This window comes from Limanda limanda, chromosome 2, assembly GCF_963576545.1.
Source record: "Limanda limanda chromosome 2, fLimLim1.1, whole genome shotgun sequence".
NCBI lineage: Eukaryota > Metazoa > Chordata > Actinopteri > Pleuronectiformes > Pleuronectidae > Limanda > Limanda limanda.
In genome coordinates this window covers 29,370,807-29,392,030 of record NC_083637.1, presented here as the reverse complement: position 1 = coordinate 29,392,030, position 21,224 = coordinate 29,370,807, and the positions used below count along the sequence as shown (strand labels likewise).

General features: G+C 40.7%; 2 protein-coding genes across 3 annotated transcripts in view; both read left to right on the top strand.

Annotated features, from left to right (window-relative positions):
• Positions 1-10,077, top strand: part of LOC133025891 (sodium/potassium/calcium exchanger 3-like) — a 41,319-nt gene extending 31,242 nt beyond the window's left edge. Inside the window, exons 5-17 of the mRNA XM_061092685.1 lie at positions 404-488; positions 1,016-1,119; positions 2,739-2,813; positions 3,691-3,716; positions 3,797-3,850; positions 3,930-4,063; positions 6,666-6,826; positions 7,485-7,755; positions 7,849-8,015; positions 8,481-8,595; positions 8,785-8,897; positions 9,385-9,450; positions 9,925-10,077. Of these exons, the coding sequence (XP_060948668.1) occupies positions 404-488; positions 1,016-1,119; positions 2,739-2,813; positions 3,691-3,716; positions 3,797-3,850; positions 3,930-4,063; positions 6,666-6,826; positions 7,485-7,755; positions 7,849-8,015; positions 8,481-8,595; positions 8,785-8,897; positions 9,385-9,450; positions 9,925-10,077 (1,524 nt within the window). The remainder of the gene's footprint in view (positions 1-403; positions 489-1,015; positions 1,120-2,738; positions 2,814-3,690; positions 3,717-3,796; positions 3,851-3,929; positions 4,064-6,665; positions 6,827-7,484; positions 7,756-7,848; positions 8,016-8,480; positions 8,596-8,784; positions 8,898-9,384; positions 9,451-9,924) is intronic.
• Positions 10,078-15,964: 5,887 nt separating this feature from the next.
• Positions 15,965-21,224, top strand: part of LOC133023685 (ras and Rab interactor 2-like) — a 40,241-nt gene continuing 34,981 nt past the window's right edge. For both annotated transcript variants that reach the window (XM_061090759.1, XM_061090767.1), the window contains exon 1: positions 15,965-16,068. The gene's annotated coding sequence lies outside the window, so the exon portion shown is untranslated. The remainder of the gene's footprint in view (positions 16,069-21,224) is intronic.

Below are 21,224 nucleotides of genomic sequence, written 5' to 3'. Positions count from 1 at the left end.
CAAAGAACAACATTGATCCTAGTGTTGTGTATTTACATCTATAATTTCAGGGAGCATATGTTACATAAAATGTCAAATACAATTTGGATTTCACTGCAGGAAAAGAAAACTACAACTGAAATCTCATCTCCAAGGCTTTGTTCATGTACCTAAATAACTTAACGTTTGTCTATTTAAATATTAACGAAATTTTGTCAACGTTTTATACAATATATCACTAGATCACAGATTAACTAGAAAAGCAAGCAGAAATATTTTTGCAGGAAAAAAGCTTTTAGTGGATCGTAAGGATCAACTCAGTGACAGATCAGCTAAAACGTGTCTAAAATGTTTTGACTGCAGCCACTACTTCCTGTGGGAAAATCCACTTCATGTTAGTCTCCTGTTCTTTTCTCTCTCCCAGCGTCTCGATCTCAGTGAGGACGTAGCAGGCGCCACCTTCATGGCCGCCGGCAGCTCGGCTCCTGAGCTCTTCACGTCAGTCATAGGTACAGTGTTTACTGCATCCACCCCTCGCTTTCTTCCCCTGCTTTTATTCTAACTGCAAGGCTCGATGCAGTAGCTGTGTCAGGGAGGAAATAGACATGCCTTTTAAATCGATGCATTACAGTAGTAGAGCATTGCTGTTGAGTAATGGTCATATATGTAGTTTTTTTCATTCATCACAGGTGTGTTCACTGTTATTCTGAGTGAAACAACAATATCAAAAATGATTACTTCTGAGCTTTAATTCTCACACAACATTATTTCATCCTTTATATAAAAATCCTATTTTGCATAGACTGTGTTGAAAAGAATCAACGACTCATTTGTTAAGATTTTCCTCTTTTCTTTTTCCATATCTGTGCTTGCTTATGTGTGTGTGTGTGTGTGTGTGTGTGTGTGTGTGTGTGTGTGTGTGTGTGTGTGTGTGTGTGTGTGTGTGTGTGTGTGTGTGTGTGTGTGTGTGTGTGTGTGTGTGTGTGTGTGTGTGTGTGTGTGTGTGTGTGTGTGTGTCGGCTTGTTCTCTCTCCAGGGGTTTTCATCACCAAAGGCGATGTCGGCGTAGGGACCATTGTGGGCTCAGCCGTCTTCAACATCCTCTGCATCATTGGTGTGTGTGGCTTCTTCGCCGGCCAGGTATGATGTCACAGCCAAGGTTGCCACTGACCTGGTGTCATTTTCAGAGTACAGCTTAACTAATGTGCCCTTTACATATTCAGCCACATAAACACAAAGTGGTAGGAAGTGCTCCTGCATACATGCACATGTTCATGCAGAACTACTTAGGACACATTTTCACACTGTTGATTTATGCATGTATGACTCTATGCACTGAAGTTCAGAGGTAATGTGATCCACGTGTAAGCCACAAGATATAAAAGAAGTGGTAGTATTCCTGAACTTTAAATAAAAGGCCATTCCTCTTTCAAAGATGTTTATTGTTTGGATGTTCAAACTGTGTTACTTATAAGCAGCTTTCACTGTGAGAAGATGTATAAATACTTCTGTTTAATTATCTGTGTATTGAGGTTGTATTGAAATCTATTAATGGTTGTATCAGGGATTTCCTTCTTGGTACTGCTGGAGCCCAAATTCTTTTTCTCACTATTTCTCACTGCCGTTCACCTGAAAAGTCATGAGTCAGAACCTGTGCTGTTACTACACAAAATCGAATAGAGAGATGAACATGAGTCATGTTGTCACAAGTTGTAGCTGTGACTGATGTACATATTTAAGAAAGACTTTGATAGGGGGATTTAAATGTCAATGCTCATATTTTCCTTTTTCAGTGTGTTCAACAAATAGTGAAATGTAGATGTTACATCATCCTTTTTACTTGTGGAAATAGGATAAGGAAAAATCATGCCACACCCTCAGCTAATCTCTCTGGGAACAACGGGTCTTGGATTTTTCTGCTTTGCATCCTCGATATTGTGCACGAGATACAAAGCCACATAATAAAGTGCAGCCTCTCTCTGATGTTAGCTGATGTGCCAGGGACATGAACATAAGGAGAGAACAAGACTAACATCTCTGCTCTGAAAAAATATATGCATCGGATTCCAAACAGTGATGCAATCCCAGATTGTGCATTATGTAATCACAGGGAGATAATGAGGGAGAAGGCAGTGTGATGTGGATCAGAGGGAATGGGTGCAGTCAAACCATCTTCAGGTCAAGCAGTGCACCTCACCACTGCTTATTACCTTTGGCTGGCTGTTCCTAGCAGGTCCCTGCCACAAAGAACGATTGTACAGTGAAACAGAGCACAAGCAAACATTTCGAGCCTTGTTATGCTCTATCTTTGCCCTCTGCCTCGCAGCAGCAAACGCTTCCACGGCTGGGAGTGGCACGTTCAAGATGTGATTCCTGACCTTCCACTTGCGTATATAGTGCGAGGGCTGTGTGGGAGAGTGCTCCAGCGTTAGTCACTGCATTGTGGGCCCCTGCATTGTATCTGATTATATAAAGTCGATAACCACACGGGCACCTTTTCTATGTAGGATGGCACCTTGCGATTGGCTTTTTCCACTGACTGTGAAATGATTCAGGAGGTCAACTTCAGAGCTCCGCTGTTTACATTAGTATGGTAATGATGTTAGAGGCGTGAACTGTGCTTCATCTCTGTTCTCTCTCTCTCTCTCTCTCTCTCTCTCTCTCTCTCTCTCTCTCTCTCTCTCTCTCTCTCTCTCTCTCTCTCTCTCTCTCTCTCTCTCTCTCTCTCTCTCTCTCCTTTCTCTCTCTCTCTCTCACAGGCCGTGAAGCTCTCTCACTGGGCTCTACTCCGAGATTCCATTTATTACACGTTTTCTATCTTGGCCCTCATCGCGGTAAGAGTTTGTAGACTCACATGAAAAGATACAGGACACAGGAAGTGGGAAGAGTGTTGTGACTGCAGAAATATGCACAGTTACCAATGCTTCCACTTAACCATTGTATCCATTCCTACTTTTCCATACTCTTCACCTCAGCAGTATTAATTAGATTGTAGGAAGTCAATAAAATATGCAGGTATGATTTAGCAGTATTTCCATCACAGCTATCCTCCACATCTTTTGGGCAAAAAACATGCATGTGTAGTGTGAGAATCTAGACAGACTGAAGATGTTTCCATCATACATCTTGTCAGTTGCAGGTTTCAAATATGCCGTTTATTCACTGTAGAAACGGGAAGAAATCATGTATACTCAAAAACATCAAAACACTTGTGCGTTTGTTGAGGGACACTTTGTAATGTATGAATTGAAAAGGAGAAGCGGTAGAAAGTACATTTAAGTATTTCAGTATATCTGTTTTGTAGAGGTAAGTGGGAATTTGATGCAACATTATACTTCAAAGGGTTGTACTATACATTGTAGTCCATTCTATTTATTGAGGTACTTTGAAGATTATGATTTTTATTCATGAAATACATGATCAGCATATACAGCATGATTATTGTTATACACTCAAACTTAAAAATGAGTGTCACAAGGTCATCAATATTATTATATGTGCAGCACGCAGCTACGGAGGAGAGTTAAAAAAGCTGCTTTCAGAGTCTTTCTCTAAGTGAAATGGGATGAAACCAGAAGGTCGAGCTTTGGCCTCTTTTTGCCTCTCTGGGCTCTGGACTGCTTGCGCCCTCTAGTGGAGCAGAGGTGCAGATTTCATTTAACATTCACTCACTTCCTTCACCTAATTTCCACTTTTTCTTCAATTTTTCAGTTTATCTACGATGAGAAGGTTTGCTGGTACGTATGTGTTTTGTAGAATCCTGATGATTGCACTGAATTATAGTGCACATTGGACTGACTTTGTGTTTTTGTGGCAGGTGGGAGTCCCTTATCCTGATTCTCATGTATGCTGGCTACATCCTCATGATGAAGTGAGTGTCATTCTGGATGGATAAGTAGTTGTTAGTTTTGAAAAGCTACGTTCCTTTTTAACTGATTTGTCATTGGCAGGTTTAACGGCCGGGCGCATCGTTACTTTGACCGTCGAAAGAAGAGCTCTTCAAGTCTGGCCAATGGGCTGACAGGAAGCACCGATCTGGAGGACAATGTCACGTGTGATGCTACTGCAGTCCTGCTCAAGAAAGGTATCACAAACTGTTCTATTTCTTTCAGGCACTGCCCTCTAACAGGGCTTTGCAGGTTTTAGCTGCTCATCTCGATGCAATGACATTTGCATAAAGGCAGCAGGGGCACCACCACTCATCTATTTTTGTTCTTCTCCGTGAAAAGATAGTGAAGGTTGGCTTTACTGAATAAGTTCTGTACATCTTGTCCTGGATTGATCCTCACAGCTAATGCTCGTCCACACTCTCCGACAAAAAGTCCCAGTGCCCCCTGTGTGTGGAGCTTTACATACGTATCCCTTATGCTATCCCTGGTCAGAAAACATCCCATATGTATAATGGTGAACAGCAAGGTTTGGCCTTCTGCTCTTCTATCAATAAATCAAGCCACAGACCAGCTGCAGAGGTCAAGCCAGTGTCCTAAACCTAAGTGTTTTAGAGGAGTTAAGACAAAAAGTACTTTTGTTCTTTTTTGTGGTTCTTTGGCTGATTAATTATGACTCTTCAGACCAAGGACACAGAAGAATGTTATGATGCAGTAGAATATTATGAGTCCTCCTGGTGGACCGGGTGATGGTAGATGTATGCAGTCTGGTGCAGAGGGATTATTTCAGTGGAGACAATCAAGTTATCCTGAGAGGGGGGATAATTGCCCCCAGTGCATAGTCTGAAGAAAACCCTGACCAGGGATACATGATGGTCATGCTTATTTACTGCCTGTATTGCTCGTCTGCCGCCAGAAAGAGGTGGAATACCTCTGTGGTTTTACTCAAATGTAAAAATGTATTGTATTAGCCACCAAGCTCTTTCACTGATGATTCTAATGTCTGCAGCTGCCGCTCTGCCCTCAGTGATAAGGCAAATTCTGGGGCACAACAACAGCAGCTACCAGAATAGAGAGGGGTGCGAGGTGCTGGCTCCAACCTTCCTCAGCACGTCCTGCTCCGTCAGCTTGTTCTGTGTCTGATGCTCTGACTGCTGCCTCCGGTGAGAACAAGTGACCCTGCTAACTTGTTCCTTGGGGGTGTGCTGAGGAGGCAACACAGACAACTGGGGTAGCAGGTGGCAGTTGCTTCAGCAGGGTTGCCAGGCTGGATTTGTCTGAATGTGCAGCGTCACAAATGGTCCCCACAGTAGCCTGATGTCTGGGCTCATAGACACCTCTGGGACAGGACCTTGTCACCATGTCTTACTGTAACTCAGCTTGCGAGTGATGTTTGTCCTTGAAGGAAAGAAAGTAGCTACAGCTGACATTGTTAATGTTGCAGCTGCCATTGATCAGCAGAGGAAATGGATTGGTGGTAAATATTGGCCTGTGTCAACAGACAGGAAGGAGTTAATAATAATAAATGTAAATTTATGGGCGCCTCAATGACACCTTAATTATATACCAACAATCCAAAAACAGTGGGGATAAAGTCATAGATGCCTTGTGGGAAGGTTCCTGAGATGAGGGCCTGCACAGCTGAAGACTGGAGACCCCATAGTGGATAAGTGGTCAGGAGGAAGATCGAAGAGTAGGGGTAGGTCAGTAGGTATAAGGGAGGTCAGAGAGGTTCGGAGGTGCTAGGTAAGAAAGAGCCTTGAAGGTAAAAAGGAGAATCTTGTTATTCATGTGATTTTTCACACAGAGCTAGTGTGGATTTCTGTACATTTCAGACATGGAAACTTGCTGCGATCACATCTAAAAGTGAAACTTATTGAACAAATTAGAACTGTGTCCTGACATTTTGAGGTGGAGAAGTTTGACATGGTAGAAATTAAAATATGCATAAACTTATGGTTTACATTTTTTGCACCTAAAAGATTTGAGTTTGTTTTTCAGTTAAACTGTTCAGATTATAAATCACATTAAAGGGTGGAAAAAGTTCTGACATGATTTAGCTTGGTGTAATTTTTTTACATCACAAAAGCCTGGCATTACTTTTTATATCCACTGTATTTTCACTGTACCATAGTATGTACCTGATACCGGCTTATTGTGTTACTTGTTTACAGCATATTTTACATACAAACAAGATGGAATAGTGAATGGGTCTTGCTGAAACCGTTGCAGAGACAAATCGTTAAATGATATAAAATTATCAGTAGCTTACTCAGCATATAAGCATGCCAAACAGGTGTATGAATTTTGACTTAGCTTAGGGTGTGTCAGTAAATACAGTTTATTTATACTGCATCGTTCACAGAGACTCAGTCAAAGGGTCAGATAAAATCCACAATGGGAGCAGATATATGACAAAATATGAATAGAAAAAAAGAGCATGGGCATGTAGGGCTCCATATGTGAGCCCCAAATATTTAAAATAAACATGGCGCCAGTACAGAGAGGTTAGGATAGGTGTAATATGTGACCATCTGTCGGATAATGTTGAACAGCATTTTGAACAGTAGGGACGCTGGTAAAAGAGAGTTCCAATCGTGAAGAGATAATAGGTCAAGACTAACTAATGTTGTTCTGGATGTTATGTTTCAGATGTGGTCCTTCATGTAGTTAACACAAGTTATTAGGTTAGGTTAGATAACTGGAGGTGGGAAACAGTTTGACTGCATTTGGTTTTTAGTCTCACAGTCAACAAGTAGCTGAGCAGTCAGATAAAGAGTGTGTGTTATTTCTTCCCAGCTAACTTCCACTGTAAGCCATCAGTGCTGATGGTGGATGAGCTGCTGTGTGCATACCCCCACCAGCTGTCCTTCTCTGAGGCCGGCATGAGGATCATGATCACCAATCATTTCTCCCCCAGGACCCGTCTCACCATGGCCTCCCGCATGCTCATCACTGAGGTACATGCACACCAACCTATACGTGGACTCAGGCACGCTATATTACCTGGAGTTATGTGGTTTCATAGGCTGCAAGTAGCTTTATACATGTCTTCTTCAACATCCTCAGATAAACTACAGCAGTGGTCTGCAACTTGGTCAAACTATTGGTCTAAATCACAGCCAGATAATTTGTATAATCTGATTGTTTTTATTTCACTATATCTGACACAGACGGGTGCAGATCTCTGTTATGGCAACCACATCCATACAAATATGGCAACCACATCCATAGAATCATCCCTGTTTGGAAATTTGTCTTCAAAGCAAAAGCACATTTGTTGAATCAGCTGACATGCAGTGTTTGAACACATAACAGCTGTTAAGGAGAGCAATTAGACTTATATATTAATTACATACGTGAACATTAATTACACAAATTCACCTTTTATGCAGTTTATTAAAAAGCTGTACACACATCATCCAGCACACAAACAATAAAAAGAGACAGTATGTTGTAGAACTGTGTGATGAGGACTCACTAATGACAAGGATTAATTCTGAAGCAGCTCCAGAGCATTAACACAGGACAAGAGAATAACAGGTTTACAATGAGCACTGCACTAGTCATGTCCACATCTCTTGTGTTGATATCTTTATGTTCTGTTATCCCTTCTAGAGACAAAGAGTGATCAACACTTCAGAGACTCGAGTCAACCGCGTCACCAATGGCGACTCAGACTCAGCGGCCAGGAGTCAGGGGAGGCGGGGCTTGGAGAATGGGATGGGCGGGACCGAGCAGGGTCTGAATGGGAGATGCAGACTTCAGTTGCTGGAGTCTGGTAATGAGACGGAGAATGAAAATGAGGATAATGAGAACAATGAGAACGACGAGGAAAGAGAGGAAGAAGATGAAAGTAGAGGCCCCCTGGTGCCGTTCAAAATTCCAGGTACGTTTGTCACAGATGACGTTTAGAAATAAAATTATGATATGGTTAAATGTTTGATTGTCTGTTATCCACTCTCTCCCTGTCTTTGTCCAGCTGGGGCGTGCAATAAACTTATGTGGTTGACCATGTGGCCGCTGTCCCTGCTCCTGTTCCTCACCGTGCCCAACTGTGCCAAGCGCCGCTGGGAGAGATGGTTCCTAGTGTCCTTCTTCACGGCCACCATGTGGATCGCTGGCCTCTCATACATCATGGTCTGGATGGTCAGTCCAGTCAGACAGACACACACCCACACACACACACAAACTTACACACACACACACACGCAAACACATATGTGGATGTGGATATTCTCTTTTTTCCACATTATTTTTATTGAGTTTGGGCAATAAAGGAACACAGAATCAATCATAATAATAAATCATTATTTGCATATAGACTGTGGAAGTGAGATCCAATCACAAGTGGTCACATTCAGGATGCAATGCCAGATGTTAATAGATGCACTTAACACTTGTGATGGGATATCTCAGTGAGGATATTAATACCAAGTCTGAACAGGGCCAGTAACGTTTCCTAGCATGTTGTAAACTTGGCGTAAAACATTTCTAAAACACCTCTGACATGTGACTTCACATTGAAAGTTGGTGGTCTTTTCATGGTTTTATTTAATAATGAGCTACACATAAAAAAGACTGTATCATGAGATATCATTTGTTTGGTTTCAGGTGACTGTGATCGGCTTCACGCTTGGTATACCTGATGTCATCATGGGCATCACCTTCCTGGCAGCAGGCACCAGCGTCCCCGACTGCATGGCTAGTGTCATAGTTGCACGGCAAGGTGCATACACACACACACACAGGGATCAACACAGTCTGATGAGACAAGTAGAAATCGGAATTTTCATTCAGCGAAGCAGGAATGCTGTGAAAAGAAGGAGTGGCTGTTCACAGCAGACTATTGCTTGTCACTACTGACTTGTCCTGTGACTGCAGACAGACCTTGACAGTGCTTCTCTCTTTGCCTCAGGTCTGGGAGACATGGCCATCTCCAACTCCATAGGCAGTAATGTGTTTGACATCCTGGTGGGTCTGGGCCTGCCCTGGGCGCTGCAAACCCTCTGCATCGACTACGGCTCCATCGTGAGTGTTTCCTCACCAAGTAGAACAGAAAAGTGTTCATGAAGAACAGGAACACTAATCTCATGGCGTAATTCACTGTTACTGTTATGTACTAGAACACCTACACATTATCTGTTGAGGCACTGCAGAGTTGATCACCTTACTCCAGTAAATTGTATTTGATTATCGTTGTGTGGATAACTTTCCTCACAAGGGAAATTATCTCAGAATAGATTAAATCGAAGTCAGTCGCTTACATTACATTACATTAAATTTAGCTGACTCTTTTATCCAAAGCAACTTACAGTTAGTGCATTCAACCAACTGAATAAAAACACTGTGTAATTCTGTGTGGATCAGGATAAACATACAGGACAACAGCATCTGCCTTATGTCCTTATTTGCAGACTGTTTATAAACTTGGATTTTAAAGCCAGTTAATGGCAATAAGAAATTCGAAAAATACTTTAATATACCAAAGAATAACACTCTGTGTCTGTCTCTACAGATCCATCTTAGCAGCAGAGGTCTCATATTCTCTGTTGGACTCTTGCTTGCCTCAGTATTCTTCACAGTAAGTATACATTTACAACTTTGCAGAATGAGGTCATCCTGGCAAAAACACATCCTGATGATTAGATGCCAGTTGCCATGAGGGCCCTAAGGGCCCACTCAGACATTTGTGAATGTTTAAGCAGCTAACCTTTGCCTTCTGTTCACTTCCAATCTGTGAGAGCAAGGAGGTTAAGAAAAAATGTGCTTCCTATTACAAGGCAAATAGCAGCGTGGCTTGTGTTGACTTCAACTTTGGGGAACTTTGACCTACGATATTCGCTTCGCATTCACATATGTGTGACTGGCCCCGAATACTGTGGTGTGGGAGCAAAAGTATATATATATATATATATATATATAAGGAAGAACGGTTTAAATTCTGTGAAGCTCATCTCTCAGAATGTTCAAAGCAACAAACACCTGCAGTGCTGACCTCCTCCCCTGTTTATTTCTGCACCCTACTCTCTCTCTAATTCCATCTCTCCACCTGCAGGTTATCGGTGTCCATTTAAACAAATGGACTCTGGACTGGCGACTGGGCTTGGTCTGCCTCGTCATGTATGCCGTCTTCCTGTGCTTCTCCATCCTCATCGAGTTCAACGTCTTCATCTTCGTCAACCTCCCAACGTGCCGGGACATCCACTGACCTCCCTCCTCCTCCTCTTCTTCTTCTACTTCTTCTTCCTCTGTCTGATGGAGGATCTCTCACCTGGCTTCCAGTTTTTTGGCACCTTGGAACCAAGTCTTACTATTTATTTTTTCAAATAGACAAATAGATATATATATATATATATATATATGATTTATCTTTGGTGCAATACACACAAGAGAGAGGACACAGGAGGTTTTGAATTTTTTGGGGACCGGAGTGGTGGCGTGGAGAGAAAGTCCCAGCAGCTGTGTTTGCTGCCAATCGTCTGATGAACTGAAAGGTTGGCGGGAAAGAACGTAACTGTATTAACACCGACTGTTAGGCTACTGTTGGTGAAGAAGCTGCTACTGTAACTGACTGACTGACTGGAGGAAAGAGAGGAATCCTGCGCGTACAGCGACTTTTAGCTGGATTGTTTGTTACTCTTTGTACAAGATTGGATATAAGCACACAATTAAGGTATTTTTAAGTAAAAACTGTCTTTCTCTGTAAATATTTGAGGATTATATAAGTACTAATATGAGCTGATATACAGGACTCTTTTATGCACAACTGGATCAGTTTTGCAAAGCTGACTGGTCCGATAACAGTAACAACATTGTATGCTTTATTGTAGTGGTCTTGTCTGCCAGTAACACACTCACCCTGCTCAGCACCAGCCAGCGTAGCATGCTGTAATAGCCACGAGTACAGTTGCGCTTTGCACTGTCAGAGAGAATCTAGATATTTAACACTATTCACATAGAGTCTATTCTTGTTTGTATCTCTACAGACATATCCAAGTAGATGTGGGCTTTGTTGTTCTTTAATACACCCACATGAGAAAGGGATCTCCCTGGGTATGACATCCAGCACTGTCACTTTATGGATTAGAGATAATCTATCTTTGCAAGGCGTCTACAGGTACTCTTAACATGTAACTACTAAAGTTAAAGCTCCCTCTAGACAGTAGACCTCTTGTGCTGTATTAAAGAGTTAGTTTTAAGTCTCTGAGTTGAATCTTACGTTACTTCTTAAAGCCAAAAGTATTTTTAGAACAGGAGGAGTCAAGTAGATTTGGACTTAAGAGTTGATTTTAGTCCTGTGTGTGTGCGTGTGTCAGTGTGTGTGTGTGTGTGTTTGTGTATGTGTTTATGTGTGTCGCTGTCGAGGTACTTCATTTCTGATCGGTCCTGGTTAATATCAGGGGTAAGGTCTTAATTGAGGTAAGGTCAAGGGTTTAAGGGTTTGGGTTTAGGCCATCCACAATGAATGGAAGTCAGTGCAATGTCCAGCTGTCCAAAGTTTGTATGTGTGTGTGTGTGTGTGTGTGTGTGTGTCACAATCTTGAGGGGAACCAAGGAAACCACTGTTACTGGGAAGACATAATCATGATTTATTTATGAATTAATTTATTCAAAGATCATGTCTAACCCTACAGTTTCAGCCCTTTGGGTCATGTACAGTGTATTAAATGGAGCGCTCTCCACTCTTTGTTGATGGAGCTGTATGTACTGCTGTACTTAATATATAATTCAAGTACTGGAAACTGACTTGATGTTGTTTATATTTAAGATCTTAGAACTTCATAATTTATAAGTTTTGTATAGTTGAAAAGATGTTGCCGCATTTGTATATTGGTGCAAACACAGTGGTTTTTGAAGATGACACGCGGCCGGGGTGAGTTGACATGGAGAGAAATTGCGATCTTTATCACTGGTCTTAACAACATAGGTAGGAGCCTGATCCCTGTGCATGTTAAATAAGTGATGTCAAAGATTCACTTTCAGGTAAAAAAGGATTTTAATTGCACATGAAGCTTTAACCTTTCACCTCTCTTACACAGGGCTTGAACTCTTGTGCCATCTTTTGTATTTGAGGCTTCAAAATCAACGCCTGTGGCCATTCTCCTGCTTGTATTTGAGCCATAAAAGAACCACCTTTGTCAACAGTATTGCCACTCTGTTTCAGCATGTGTTCAAAAAAATGTGGAATATGTGTATTTTTATTTCATTTTAATTTTACCTTGAAAGATACCCATGTCGATGGAATCGCTTATTAATAATTAAAAGCCTCCTCTGTAGGTGTTGATGCTCCTCCTGCGGCCACAAGATAGCGCTGTAGAGCTGTGCTACACCCTCAGAGATGGCTGTTATTTTACACAAACTGTAAAAAGTGGATGGATGTAATTTCAGGTAGGCTTCATAGGGATAAATACTGGAAGGTTTGCATGCCTTGTTCAGAATTCAGTTTATTTTGTGTGTAATTTTAATGCATCTCCCAGATCAAAAAGGCACTGTCTTGATTATGCTGTACATATCAGAGGGATATGCTATTATAAACACAGATGTTTAAATAACTGAGCAGTTGTATTTGAGATATATACAGTATTTAGAATGTAGGCCTAAAACAGTTAGTTTCAGCTAATTCATGTCGTTTTATGCTCATGTCTTTTGAATTGTTTGTAAATCCTCATTTTTGTTGATGAGGACCTCTGGGCTTGGAGCTCAGAGCCAGAGTGAGACACAATCATCTGCCTTGTTCCCAGTGGTCTTCTTGCAATAAACTGATTTACATGCACATTTCGTTTTCCCATGTGTTAATGAGCTGGACTTGTGATACTCTGGTTGGGCACATCTTCCTTTCCTATTTTATTTGAGACACACTACTATAGCACCGGTATGATTGATTTTTACCATTTCTGTCATATTCATAATATTGGATATTTTGATTAAATCTCAGGATCACTTTCCTAAAATTCTCCTTTTTAAAGGGTAAGTTGTAACATATGTTGATGCTTAATAGACCAATTTCTATGAGACAAATCATGTGTCATTTGTTATAATTATGAAAACAGTATAGCTACACAAAAGCGTATTAAATCTGCGTTAATTAATGTTGTTGCATCAACACTAGGTTAAATGACAATATGTAACCTCAAAGACGTCCTTCGTAACCATGGAGCCACAGATAGTGATCACTCAGCTCTTCCTCCCTCGGCTTTAATCGTTCAATCTCAATGATGTTTTTTTGGCCTGCACAGTTGTTTATTGTTCAGTGATTTACTCCCACGACCCTCAGGCAAAGGTTTTCAGCAATAAAGCTTGAGCCAAACTGGTAATAAAGTTAGCAACGAGCTGCCTTACACTGTTTAGCATTTAACTGAACTGACTTAAGTATACTCCAAATCAAAGCTAATGCTGCTGTTTTGAGTGTGTAGACAAACTGGTTTACCATAACAACTTTATGAAGGTGTGTTTACAGCTTATGCTGCCCCCAAGTGACCACATTTATCAATTAATGAAATATATTTATCAAAATAGCTTTGTAAACTTTTAATCTACGATAAAAAATGTGATAGGTCCTTTTTAGTGGCATCTTTGGTGGAGCTGAATACCTAGAGAACTGACTGTGGCCTCTAGGTAACTTAAAAACATGAACGCCTCTGTGAAGAGACTGGCATCCTTTTTCGGTCAGGTAGAGCATAAAACAGTATCGAGCCACTTTTAGAAATGGATCTCGCTCCAATAGTAAATTTCCCTCTTCATTTCTTTGTTGACGTTTCAGAAAATCCTCAAAAAAGTTGTAACCCTCGAACCAAGCAAACCAGCTACCAAATGAATCATGATATAAGAAATTTGATTCTGAGTGAATACATTTTAAAACGGAAAGCAACCATGAAGGTGGAAGGCTGTGTAGCCTACATTATTAAGTGTAGTTACATACGTTTCCCATAAACCAATGCAAATTATCCCCTTTTGAAGATTCCCAGGGCTTCTTCTTAAACTTTACCTCATAGTGTTTTTCACCTCTTTTGACTTTTCTTTTCCAGCATGTTACAAAGAGTAATCATGGTTCTTTGTGGCAAACATAATGTAACGCTGAACCATCGAGTGTAGCCCGTTGTTTCACAAGAGAATCATGGGTAGGGTAGTTCTTCTCATTGATATTGTCTATACAGTAAAACATCTTTTTCTTGAAACACAGTTGATACCGTACAGAGTTGTGACTTAACAAGAATAACTAACACTGTTTCACGGTCTCGAAGCTTGTGTTAAATCTACCCTGGGTGGTTACGATATTATAGCTGGTAATCAAAATCTCTATTCAGGAAATTCAGTTATTCCTTAATTACAGAAACGGGCTGTTGAGCCCACAGACCGTACCAATACACTGATAGAAACATAATCATGAACATTAGGTCGCATTTGTGCTGACAGATTTCATTACGCCCGAAGCACGGGACCTATTAATCAGTCGAGATGTCAGAAATTACTGCAGTAAAGTGAGCCCTCATATGGGAAGCCAGCCACCACTCAGGTTTTTGTTGCGCGTCTACTGGTTTCCCATACGGTAAAGCGGTATAGATAGTCGGAGCGCCTAAAAGTACGAAAACACAACTATATTTTAGTTAAAGTCTCTCATTTGATTATTTATTTTTTATCTTCATGGCGTATCTGTTCATGTTAATTATGTATTTTTACTGCAAATTGAAGGGCAAGTCTCTACAAAAGGACCAATGTATTCATATTGTAACCATATTTGGAAGCTGATAAAAAATATTCCTTGAGAGGTTACAATTGACTTTGAGTGGATTCCTGTTCACGGTGTCTCTGACTATGCTGAGATAAATTTTTGTGTATTTTTACTGCAGAATAACTGAGAAAATTAAAGGGCAAATCGGTAAAAAAGGACCATTGTATTCCTAATGTAACCATTTTTGTAAAAATACACAAAAAATTATCTCAGCATAGTCAGAAACACCACTAACAGGAATCCAGTCAAAGTCAATTGTAACCTCTCAAGGAATAGTTTTAATCAGCTTCCAAAAATGGTTACATTAAGAATACATTGGTCCTTTTTTACCGATTTGCCCTTTAATTTTCTGTTATTCTGCCCTAAAAAATAGACAAAAATGTATCTCAGAATAGTCAAAGATACCATGAACAGGAATCCACTCGAAGTCACTTATAACCTCTCAAGGAATATTTTTAATCAGCTTCCAAATATGGTTACATTATGAATACATTGGTCCTTTTTTACAGATTTGCCCTTTAATTTTCTCAGTTATTCTGCAGTAAAAATACACAAAAATGTACCTCAGAATAGTCAGAGACACCATGAACAAGAATCCACTCGAAGTCACTTATAACCTCTCAAGGAATATTTTTAATCAGCTTCCAAATATGGTTACATTATGTATACATTGTTTGTTTTTTTACAGACTTGCCCTTTAATTTGCAGTTAAAATACATGATAATTGACATGAGCAGATACGCCATTAAGATAAAAAAAAAAAATCCAAAAAAATAAAGTTGTGTTTTTCGTAATTTTTGGCCGTTTCAACCTGTTTTACCGTAAAGCCACAAGTAGACGCGCAAAAAAACCCCGAGGGGCGGCTGGCTTCACACATGAGGGCTCACTTTACTGCAAGATGAGACTGTGTATGGAACAAACAACAATTCAGATATTTATGTTTGCCTGCTTTTTAACAATAATTGTACTTATATTTAACATGCTGCTGTGACCATTCTAACATCTGGATAAGGCCTCTCATGAAACCCTTTCCACCATAACACTGTATGTGTACTGTATAATATGTTGTACTCTATATAACGTTCCACCTCATGCTGGGTGGAAGCTCTATAATTTGCAGAACTGGTCGAGAACACACACCAATAAATCAAAACTCTGACTGTCAAGATTTCATAACGGGATTAAAAGTAAAGGTGAAACTCGCCATCATCTCCTCAGCCAATCAGACGGAGGCATCATGTTACCGCAGCCTCCTCCTCCTCCTCCTCCTCCTCCTCCTCTTCCTCCTCCTCCAGTCTCACGGTGCTCTGCCTGATCCAAACCCTGTGTCTCTGTCTCGGAGCCGCAGTCCAGCCATGTAATCCACCGCTGACACCGGCCCCTCGGTGTCCCGCTCCTCCCAGAACAGCAACCACCGGGAGCGTTTCTTCATGGAGCCCAGCCGGAGGATTTCCTGAAAACTGACTCGAGGTGAGTGGAGAAAGACAAACCCTTCGTGCAGCTGCAAACTGACTGATGAGGGACCAGCAGTTCTCCAGATGTTTTCAGGAGATTTCAGACCTGCTGACTCCTACTGTGATGACAGTTAGTTTAAACCTGATTCCAGGAGAGATTTACGTCTGTTATGTCCAGTAGAACACAACCTTTCGGGGTTTCATACTATAGAGTTAAGATAGAAATCTGTGAAGTGAACATGTGTGTGTTCACTTCACAAGAGTGTTGTGCTCATTAAAAAACAGACAGCTTCATCAAAACAAACTTTCTCTGAGTGTGTGTGTGTGTGTGTGTGTGTGTGTGTGTGTGTGTGTGTGTGTGTGTGTGTGTGTGTGTGTGTGCGTGTGTGCGTGTGTGCGTGTGTGTGTGTGTGTGTGTGTGTGTGGTTGCTCCTGCAGAAGAATCTGAACTTGCTCTGGCTTGATCTTATCGCAGCAGCATTTCTTTAAGTTCAGTGAGGTCAAGTGTAAGACTGAGGTGCAAATACCTGGAGCATTAACTGACAATATAAAGTGTCTCGTATAAGTAAATACATGTGCGTGGCTATATATCAGACACATTCTCACAGTGACTTCAAAGGGTTTTTATTTTCCTGGAAATACCACTTCCATATGATACAGCCCCAGGCCTGTGCTGAGCATATAAAAGGTATGCTGTGGGGAGGGGAGGGCTAAACCAATGTGCACTACCTGCACTTTTAAACACAATGTGACCCTCAATGTTATTGTAGGACCCTTTCCTGACTTAGAATGGCCCCTTCCAACCTCTGAAACATGTAAACACGTTAAAGGTGTAATCATTCTCAAAATAGGCCCCAATAGAGGTTTGATACTGCAGTGGTTCGTCCACACACAACACTCAGACCTCATAGTTTTAGCTGCTTTAGTGGAATGTAATGCAATTCTTTCTCAAATGTGACAACTTATCTTTCACCCTTAAAGGGAAAGTCCACTGAAAAATGAAAATGTACTTATTATCTCACCACTATCTTGATGGAGGGGTGAAGTGTTTGAGTCCACAAAACACTTCTGGAGTCTCACTACTGACTACTACTGACTATTGCTGACTACTGCTGACTTCGGAAAAGCCGGCTCCGTCATGTGTGGGTCCCATGCCAGCGCTACCTGAGGTTGACCAGCGACCTGTTCAATGCCTAGCTAGCTCAGGTCAGTTTTCATCTGAATTTAAATATTTCAACTTAAGCTAGTGTAGCAAATATCACTATTCACCTCCTTGCGACTAGTTGTGTCCCTTTATTTACTTTGTTTGTAACCTCATTGCGTGAACAATTGGCTTTGCATTTGATGTGAATGCAACATAATAATACATAGTTTTAATTTTGAAAAAGTTAATAAAAAAACACTTAAAGTAAATGCTCATTACTGTCAAACAGGCTATTGATTAAATATTTTCATCCCATGGATTCTTGATAATAAAATTGAAACATTATTGAAATATGAATGAGTTTAAAATATAAATTATTTAACTCCCCTGCTCTCCAAATAAATCGGACTCGGCTTCCTTTAGCAAAAATAAAATACACATCCTTCTGCACCACATTCTCTCTACACATTTTCATACAGTCCCTTACCGTTTATTTCACAGCTTTGGCTTTTCTCTATCAAGGCCTTATATTCTAAAAGCTGAAGTATGTCGTGTTGTGGCCTGTCGCAGCTTCTTCTGTTCATCCAGACATACCAGACCTGTGAGAATCTGTACACTGTGCAGCTCACTTCTGTGCTGCTCTCTCAGATTTTTCTAAATGAACAATTATCTGATGTTTATCACTATAATAAAGGGACCAGTTTCCTTATTTAAGCCTCTATGGAATCTGTTAAAGAGATTAGCTTCACTGCAGATCCAAGGGGTTGTTTTGGCACATGGAGCCTTAGTTTCTTACTGCTGTGGGCAAGTGAATCAGCAGAAAGGTATTTTAATTAACAATAACTTGCTGCTTGTTAGTGCTGGATAAGCAGAGTTTAGTTTAGTTTAGTTTTTGTCTACAGAGACACAGTTAACAGTTTGTGTTGCTGTCTGCTGTTTTCAAGTTGCTTTTCTTTCTATCGCCTGATTATTCTGCTTTAAATTTATTCGAGTTATGTCGTAACCAGTCTGCAACCTGAAGGCAGAAGGACACAGGTCTAAGAAAAGTGATGTCATCTTTGCTGGACAGAGTAGCGGGGACTCAAGTTTCCAGTGAAAGAATAAAGTGTCCCTGTGGAGGATGTTTACACTGAACGCTTTCACATGGGCACTGCTGTCAGCTATCTAACACTCAGTTGGACTGGAGCCCTATGAAGGAACTGAATATCAGCTGTATGCATGAATTCAGCTTCAGATCAATGTGAAAAGGTGTTAAGTGTCACTACCAAAACCTTATTACTGTCATAGTTTGTTTCTACTCCTGCTATAATTCAGGATTCAACTTGACTTTGCAGCCAGGGTGGAATAACCAGCTAACAGGCCCTGAGCTGTGGGCCTGTTTGGATGTATTTTTCCATGTATCCCATTGTCTTCAACCTATGTCTTCAACTCAAGACAATGGGATACATTAGAATATCACTCAACCCCAGGCTTATATATGTCATTTAACTTGTGATAAATCGAAACTGTTTAGAAATACAGTAAGCAACAAGCATAACATCATGGAAATATATCCGATCTTGACTTGCAGGAGCCCTTGAGCGTGATTGAAAAGCCCAACATCTGGATGAGAAAATGAAGCCATCTGCTCCACGATGACGATCTTTACTCTTGATCCAAACAAGGATGTTCGCCAAGTTTAAGTTATGTTACTACTTAAATGTGTCTGTGTTGATGATATATTTCCATACATGTGATGTGATCATTAGTTTCTCATGTCGCACAAAATCAGCAATGATACAAATTTGAGGCGGGACTAGGTGTGTCAGTGACCCCAACCTGCACATTTTTTAAATCGTGCTAATAAGAATATGACAAACATTTGTATGTTAGTTGTTGGAAGAAAATCAAAGTTTTGTTCAAATTGAACTTGAATGTTACTCAATACCAATCTCAAAATCAATCTAGATCCATGAATCATTCCGTGGGGCATCAAAAATGTGACAAATAAACACCCAATCTCCACAATGTTAAAAACAGGGATTAAACAAATCACGGATCGGCCAAAATTGAACCTTGGACCTCCTTGGTCGAATTAAGTAAAAAGCTAACATTCATCGGTTTTGTCACTGTGTTCTTTATACTAATAAACAGGCTCTAGGTCTTGGAACTACAATTCCCAAAACAACCACAGTTATCACCAAGTGTCAGTGTCCTTCGAGGGTATTGATGTGAGTGACAACTCTTTCTGAAGTTAATCACTTTCCTTGGAGTCTCTGTCAATTACAGTAGTTAGAATATTTTCTGTTCATCAGGACATTCTCCCTTTATCTGCCACTTCTGCTATTTACTCCTCTTCCTTTGAAAAGTGAACAAGCAGAGACATCGCCCCCACCCCCCCTCCACCCAGCTAGTGTTCCTAGGACTCATTTAAATGGGAGTGGCCCAGAGGAAACAGCACAGCATTCTCTCTATTCTCTCTTTCTGACCCAGATTCAGTCCATCCACTCTTTAAATACATGTGAAAGCTGATCTGCTTCGCAGTGTTGTTTGTTTTGCTATTGCGAGACTTGTAAAGCTGCGAGAATCTTAACTGTTGGCGAACATTTCATGGAAAGGCTGAAGGTAATCCTAACCTTCTGTACTGGAGAAAAAAGAAAAGAAAAAGGGAGTTCACAGATTCCTGTGTGTTATATAAAAACCAAAGAGCTTCCTCTGTATCAAAAACATGGATTGGACTTTCAGTCAGTTCAGCTGAACTCCCCTCGAACCACTGCCCCATTATCTGCTCTGTGGTCACACACACACACACACACACACACACACACACACACACACACACACACACACACACACACACACACACACGTTTCTCATCACTGTAGTTTACACTTTTTCCTTCTTAAGTAAACTGTCAAAGTCAATGTTTATTTGAAGTGATGATATAATAATACCATTGTGTATGTAGCACCTTTCAAACGGCTGTTACAAAGTTTGTTACGGAGAGGACGAATACAAAACAAGAATATAAAACATCATAGACAAGAAGCAAATTAATTCAATGTTAATCAAAACTCAAAAAGACAGAAGAAAAAATAAAGAAAAAGAAAAGGATAAAAGAAACATAAACAATAGTAAAAAGGATATAATCCTACAAATAATATAATCTTTTCCACTTCCTACACTGTGTCCTGCATGTGCGCATGTGCAGGCACACAATCATCTGGTTTGCCTCAGGGCAAAAAACATGGTCCTCGGGTTGGGGTTCTCATCTGCAGAGGGTTATACAGCTGCCTGCAGCCTCCTATTCCTCCTCCTCCTCCTCCTCCTCCTCCTCCTCCTCCTCCTCCTCCTCCTCCTCGTGCTCTGACAGCAGCAGGAGCCCCATCATCCCAACAACACTCCTTACTGGATCAAACATCCAACCCACAGAGCAGCGCCTCACGTTGTCCCGACAGTTTAAACAAACACCAAGTTATGTTTTTACAAGGGAGGACAGAGAGACTGTCGGGGGGAATGTTAGTTTTATTGTTTTTTTGACCACAGTATATTTGTGTTGGAGTATCAGTCACTGTGGAGAGAAACAGAAAAACAGTCCCTGCCGTTTTTCTGTGGATTATACAGTCATGGGGATAAAAAATAAGCAAATAAACAGTATGGCTGCCAAAACAATACTCAGCAATATTCACTGACTAAAAATAAAAATGTTCACTAAATTTACACCCCAGTTTGATGACATTAAAAACTTCATAGAGTATTTGCCTCAACTAACTTAATTAAATCTATTTTGTAAAGTTGGCCTCAATACATAACTTATTGTGGCAAAACAAAAACGTTCCGTTTGGACCACTGGCTGTACCTCAGTTTAAACCAGGCCAAGTTTAGAAAGGAGTCACCCAGAAGTTTAGTATGTTTTGTTAGTTTATTTGCAAAAACAGGATCTGCAGGACAACTCTCCAGGGTTTTTGACTTCATATTCAGTGACCTCCTTGTGATTTGTTAAGACTTGTTGACCTTCTGTATGTCCACTACTCCTGTCTGCATGCTCT